The 6,831-nt window shown below is 45.0% G+C and overlaps 1 protein-coding gene across 1 annotated transcript in view; it reads right to left on the reverse strand.

Annotated features, from left to right (window-relative positions):
• Positions 1 to 1,183: 1,183 nt before the first annotated feature.
• pld1a (phospholipase D1a) overlaps positions 1,184 to 6,831 on the reverse strand; it is a 23,853-nt gene continuing 18,205 nt past the window's right edge. The window contains 7 exon segments of the mRNA XM_083683973.1: positions 1,184 to 2,845; positions 3,687 to 3,804; positions 4,003 to 4,156; positions 5,017 to 5,151; positions 5,538 to 5,587; positions 5,787 to 5,900; positions 6,518 to 6,606. Of these exon segments, the coding sequence (XP_083540099.1) occupies positions 2,621 to 2,845; positions 3,687 to 3,804; positions 4,003 to 4,156; positions 5,017 to 5,151; positions 5,538 to 5,587; positions 5,787 to 5,900; positions 6,518 to 6,606 (885 nt within the window). The 3' untranslated portion in view covers positions 1,184 to 2,620.

The raw sequence follows: 6,831 nt of genomic DNA on the forward strand, positions 1-6,831 counted from the left end.
TTCTAACGGCGGCAAATGCGTGCATGTCCATGTAAACAAACAAAACGTAGAAATGCTACGTGAGCCGGTGCTCGACCACAACAGATTTTAGAAAGTGCTTTGTCTGGACACGCTTCCTCCTGAACGTTCTTTATCAGGCAATCTTATTCCTTGATCGTTAATGATTTATCATGGCCATTTTTTCGTTTTCTCTTTCTCTGTTTGTGCTGTTGTTTCTGCTTGGTGGTATATCATTTTGAAGTTATAAAATGTGTGTGTCTGTGTGTATGTGTGTGTGTGTGTGTGTGTGTGTGTGTGTGTGTGCGCATGTGTGTCTTCATAAATCATAAATGTATGTGTGTGCCAGTGCATGTACAGTATATGGGATTTGCAGGGTTCTTTTACAGCACGCAGGCCTTTAAACCTATTCACTGACAGAGCATGGTACTATGGTACCGAGTCGCATGGTACTATGGTACCGAGTCGCATAGTTTCATGAAAACCAAAAACAAGTAGGTGTAGTGTGCCTGTCATTGAAGGAAGCAATGTTATACTGCAGGATGAAACAGTCATAGGGGCGGATAAATCTTCTATCCTATTGACTCTCTTGTATTCTAGCCTTGAACCTGTTCTCCCTGATGTGTTAGGTGTCAGATATCACATCTAATTGAACTGTTGTTACTCACGGTTCCTCTGGCTACCTTGGAACACCCTTTCCGCGTATGCAGAACTTCAAGGAAACCATTATTTCTTTTTCCTTGGAATGACATCCCACGCACACACACACACACACACACACATACAAATCCACACACACGCACACACACACGCACACACATCCACATCCTCATCCACACATCCACATACTGTAGGCATACGAATGTCTATGATTTCTTAGGTAAAAAATAGTCTGGTACACTCTAGAGAGAACCCTGGCACTTTATGCATATACAACTGGGAGCTGGTGAAGTCATGACAACGAGTTTCCGAAAGCCAAGCAAACACACCATAAGACAATTAGGGAGATGAGTCGTCTCGCGCACCAATCTAATTTCCCGCTGGGGGGTTGGGAGAGTAAAGTTTCCTGCTGGGGGGGGGGAGAGTAAACAGTTGACCACACATGGAATCGATCTGAGTTGTATGTGAGTCCACCCCAATATGAGGCCACACCCATCTTTACCATTGAGCATCACAGTATTCATCAAACAAAATATCATCTTATGTTTATTAACTATATCAGAGAAATGAACACAGACAACCTCCACACTTACATCTTTATACTCCTGTGGGTTACATTGTGTTACATGAACAGATGAAGTAAGAAGGCAAAGAAATGCAATGTGTATAGAGAATGTGCAAAAATGCAATGTGTAGACTAAAGAATGGAAATGACACAGAAACTGAGGCAGAATGAGTCAGATATGTAGGCATTATTTGACAGCGGTATACGAATGTCTATGATTTTTTGACAAAAAAAAAAAAAGTCTTATCCACTCTAGAGAGAACCCTGGCACTTTATGCTCCATTAAAGTGATGTTATTATGTCTGAATAAAGTGAGTTCCATTAGGGATCAGAAGTTAGAGTGCAGGTATGCTCTCTACATTAGAATTGAAGGTGCAAAGATCAGAGACAGGCAGTCAGGGAGACCGACAAACAGCATAGTAGTAGTAAACAGACACTACATCTATAAGGAGATAATGCCCCTGCTGGCTGCTGAGTGTATGACACTCATGATTGCCTCAGTGTGTTCAGCACTGTGTCATCCCCTGGCAGATTGTCTCATCCTTCATTGAGCAGGCACTGGCAATGTGTCTCATCCTTCCTTCACCAGGTACTTGCAATTTGAGGGCAAGAACATCAATTACACATTTACAATTGAGACTTTACAGAATTCATCCACAATTAGAAACATTTCGATTTCATGTGCATGTCTAAAATACTCTCAGTCATTCTGAGGAAACACTTATAGCAGCAGACACTGCATCTATAATCGTCTGTGTGGTTATGTACAGCTTATATTGTGCTATAGCACTTTAAGAACATACATAACAGATATACAGTCATAGGCAGAACAGAAAACAAACATACATATTTGTATGTCTTAGCCATAGAAATGAATAGAGATCACTATTCTGTAGTACCAAACAGGCATGGTTCTGTAAAGTCCACAGACACTGGACCCAGATACTCTGGAGCTGGAATTGGTTCTGGATCCAGTGCTGTAGCCATCAACTTCACTCCTCAGAGTTGAGATTTAGTCCATCGTTTCTGAGTTCAGGTTTTCCTATCAGCATTGTCTTAAGGTCCAAAGTTCAAGATCAAACTTCAGGTCATGACATCTAGTTCTAGGGTCCAGATTGAGGTTTAGTCCAGAGGTCTCCCCTTATCTAGTCCTCTGGACCAGAGTTGATTCACAAAATCCAGAGCAAAATCAAGTTCAAGTTGAGGTCCAGAACTGGTGCTTAGTCCTCATGCCTAGATCTTTGGAGAGGATCATGGCCTAGTCCTTATCAAGTCCCAAGGTCCAGATCTTGGTGAGTACCATGGTCTAGTCTTCAGGTCCAGATCGTGGTAAGGACTAAGTCTTAGTCTTCATCTGGTCTTCAGGTCCAGATCTTGTTCAGGACCATGGTCCAGTCTTCAGGTCCAGAGCTCAGTGGGGGCCATGGCCTCTTTGGTTCCAACAGAGGGCATGAGGTTCTCTTCAGACAGGAAGTCCAGAGGGAACTGGACCAGGAAGCCCCTGATCCTCCTGAGCTCCTCCTGGGCTCTACCCGGGTCAGACTGGGCCAGGCCCGGTTTAGACTGGTACTGCTCCAGCTCCACCATGTTACGCACCAGGGAGGATGGCAAGCAACGGAATACCTGCAACACAACACAGAGGGTTCCATCAAAACAACGCAAAAAAGAAACGTTGTCAAAATTGACTGGACTGTAGCACTCACTATACTTGCATGATAAAATCTATTTGACACCCTCTGTAAGTAATGGGACAGTGGCGCTAGACTCCAAAAGTTGGATTTTAAATCAAACAATTACTACAAGGTTAATGTACAGTAAAGCCTGTATTTGATGGTATTTGTGTACATATTGGTTTCACCATTCAGAAATTCCAACACTTTTTTGCAACGTCCCCTTTTTTCAGGGTACCAAAAAGTGATGGGACTATTGGCTTGACAGGTGTTTCTGGTTTGTCAGGTGTGTTACATCACATCATTTGTGCAGTTATACGAGAGCTATCAATGTCTAGTATTGATTCTAGGCTATGCGTTTGCCTTTGGAGTCTGCTATTGGTGTCTGTCAACATGAGGACCAAAAAGATTTCAATGAAAGTTTGAGGGCTTAATTTGGACATTGAATCAATCTGTCCCATCACTTTTGGGTACCCTGAAATAGAGGGACTATGCATAAAATGTGTTGTAATTGCTGAATGGTGAAACCAATATGTACACAAATACCATCAAATAAAAGCTACCTCATAGTAATTGTTTGATTTCAAATCAAAACTTTTGGAGTGTAGAGCCAAAAGAAGAAATAATGCTTCACTGTCCCATTCCTTACGCAGGGCACTGTATTTTAATGCTGGTGTAAAGCACTGTAAACAGTATGTACACAATGTACACAATGCAATCACAGAGTATTTACAATAATGTGTATATGTGAGTATTTGTCTGTGAGTATTTGTAGGGCACATCTTTTTACACACTTTCTCGTAGATGGTGGCATTGCGTCCAGCGGTGGTCATCCACACGTCCTTATAGAACCGGTCACTGATGGGGTCAGACACATCTATACTGGAGTCAGTGTGACCGCCCAGGATAGTCCTGCCAGGAGAGAACATACACACACACACACACACACACACACGTCAAGATTCAATATTTTTGTTTGTAAGACATCTGTCGAGTCCAGGTGTGTTTGGTGAATACCGCATGGATCACAAATGAGGACCAAAACAACACACACACACACACACACACACACACACACACACACACACACACACACACACACATACACACCTAAAGCACTCAAGGCGTAGCTGCTGAGCATAGCATCCAGCTTGGTACTCCTGTCCATCCATCACCGCTGTTACCGTCTCCGAGTCCTCGATGATCACCGCTACCTCGCTGTCACGCTTCCCCAACATGCTCCTGTCATTGATATTGGCAGAGCCTGGAACACACACACACACACACACACACACACACACACACACACACACACACACACGCACACGCACACGCACACGCACACACACAGACACAGACACAGACGGACAGGGGGTTAGAACAGTGTGTGTGTGTGTGTGTGTGTGTGTGTGTGTCTGTGTCTGTGTGTGTGTGTGTGTGTGTGTGTGTGTGTGTGTGTGTGTGTGTGTGTGTGTGTGTCTTTGACCTGTTGGTGAGATTTCATATCAGAATGGTATGTTATCTCTCTATGATATTCTAATAAAAGCATCATTGCATAATACACACATACACACAAGATAAGAGCCATCAGCAGGCAGCCAAGCACCTCTGTACTATCACATCCTCCTCTATCAGAGTGCGAGACAGATGAAAAGAGAGGGTAAGGACAAAAGAATAGGGAATAGAGGTGGGGGAGAGTGCATGGGAAAGCAAGATAGGCCTATCTGTACTTACATCAATTCGGTTCACAGTAAGCATGCAAGGGTACACACAAGAAAAAGAAATTGAAAGACAAAATCCTGAAGAGGGTAAGACACATGCTGCGGTTCCCTCATTCATCAGCAGGGGGGGCAGTAGAGCTTTGTTACAGACAGGCTCAAAACGAAGGGCTTGAAACATATCACAGCCACGCAACGCTCAATCCAAGGGAGGCTTTTCAGATGAATATGTTGCATGTTTGGAATACTTTTTGTTTGTGTTTAAAGACACATGTACAGTATATACACATACTGGCCTCACTCACACACGCACACACACACTCACGCACACACACACACACACACACACACACACACACACACACACACACACACACACACACACACACACACACTGTGGGCCTACCGATGATGACGGTGTTGTCGTCAGCAATGAGCATCTTGCTGTGGACATAGATGAGCTCAGTGACCAGCTTTCCCTCCAGCTCAGCATGGGTCCTCAGGCCAGCAAAGGAGATGTAGTTCATCCACTGTTCATCCACTAGAGAGAGAGGGCAGGGGACAGAGAGCAAGAGAGAGAGAGAGAGAGAGAGAGAGAGAGAGAAAGAAAGAAAATAAGAGTCAGACCTAACAGAATGATGACACACTGAATCTAAACAAGACCTCTGTGAATGACTGTGTGTGTGTGTGTGTGTGTGTGTGTGTGTGTGTGTGTGTGTGTGTGTGTGTGTGTGTGTGTGTGTGTTTGTTTGTGTGTGTATGTTTGTGTTTGTGTTTGTGTGTGGTGGGGGATCCTCTAATCTACTGGAAGAGCTTGTGAAGAATGTGTGTGTGTGTGTGTGTGTGTGTGTGTGTGTGTGTGTGTGTGTGTGTGTGCGTGTGTGTGTGTGTGTGTGTGTGTGTGTGTGTGTGTGGTCCTGCACATACTCTCTTTCTTCAGCTGGGAGATGATGGAGTGTTCTCCTCTGATCATGGTTCTGAAAGAAACGGCAAAATATGTTCAGGCCTACAGCTCAATATCAGAAGGACAGATGAACACCAAGTAGAATACACACTGTAGAATAAGGTATCCTAGGGCAAGAGTCTGGAATGTAGTCTTTTGTCTTAGCCCAAGGCTAAGATAGAACAAGAGCTTCACAGCATGAGCGCTACAGGGGGCCTGTTGTTCTCTCTCACCTGTAGTTGAAGTGCATGACCGCCTGGAGGGCGTTTCCCCCTCCTGTGGTGATGTCACCCTCGAACCCAGGCAGCAGGGGCGTCACCACGTACACACGGAACTTCCTCCCCTCCCTGTGGGGAGACACACACGTTTTACAGACACATGCACACACACGCACACAAACACACAGACGCATTTGCGCACGTACACACACACACACACACACACACACACACACACACACACACACACACACACACAGCTGAAGAAATTCAACATGCTGCAGAAAGGTTGGTTGAGTTCTACACGGCCATCATTGAGTCCATCCTCAGCTCATCAATCACCGTCTGGTTCGCTGCCTCCACTGCCAAGGACAAAGGCAGATTGCAGCAGATCATTCGGTCAGCCGAGAAGGTCATCGGCTGCAACCTGCCATCTCTCCTGGACCTGTTCCACTCCAGGATCAGTAAGAGAGCAGGAAAGATCATCGCTGATCCTTCCCATCCTGGTCATCACCTCTTCCAGAGACTTCCATCCAGCAAAAGGTTCCGGTCAATCAAGACTAAAACCTCGCACCACCTGAACAGTTTCTTCCCCATGGCAGTGGGGCTCACAACCAAGCCCCCTGCCTCTCTCTGAGTGGCCAAATAAAAGAATTCTGATTCTGATTCTGATTCTGACACACACACACACACACACACACAAACACACAAACACACATACACCATTCTAGTATTGTGAGACCTACTTGTGAGCTCTAAGGATTCTCTCAATGATGGCGTCTCCAATCTTGTTGTACACCGTCCTGTTATCAGCACAACTAATGAAGAACTGGTTCTAAGAGAGAGATGGAGAAAGACAGGAAGAGAGAGAGAGAGAGAGACAGGAAGAGAGAGAGAGAGAGAGAGAGAGACAGGAAGAGAGAGAGAGAGAGAGAGAGAGAGAGAAAGACAGGAAGAGAGAGAGAGAGAGAGAGAGAGAGAGAAAGACAGGAAGAGAGAGAGAGAGAGAGTGAGCGAGAAATTGGAAGTGTCACACAGGTTCAGTAAGGCATGGCGAAGA

This window comes from Argentina silus (genome assembly GCF_951799395.1).
Source record: "Argentina silus genome assembly, chromosome: 13".
Classification (NCBI taxonomy): domain Eukaryota; kingdom Metazoa; phylum Chordata; class Actinopteri; order Argentiniformes; family Argentinidae; genus Argentina; species Argentina silus.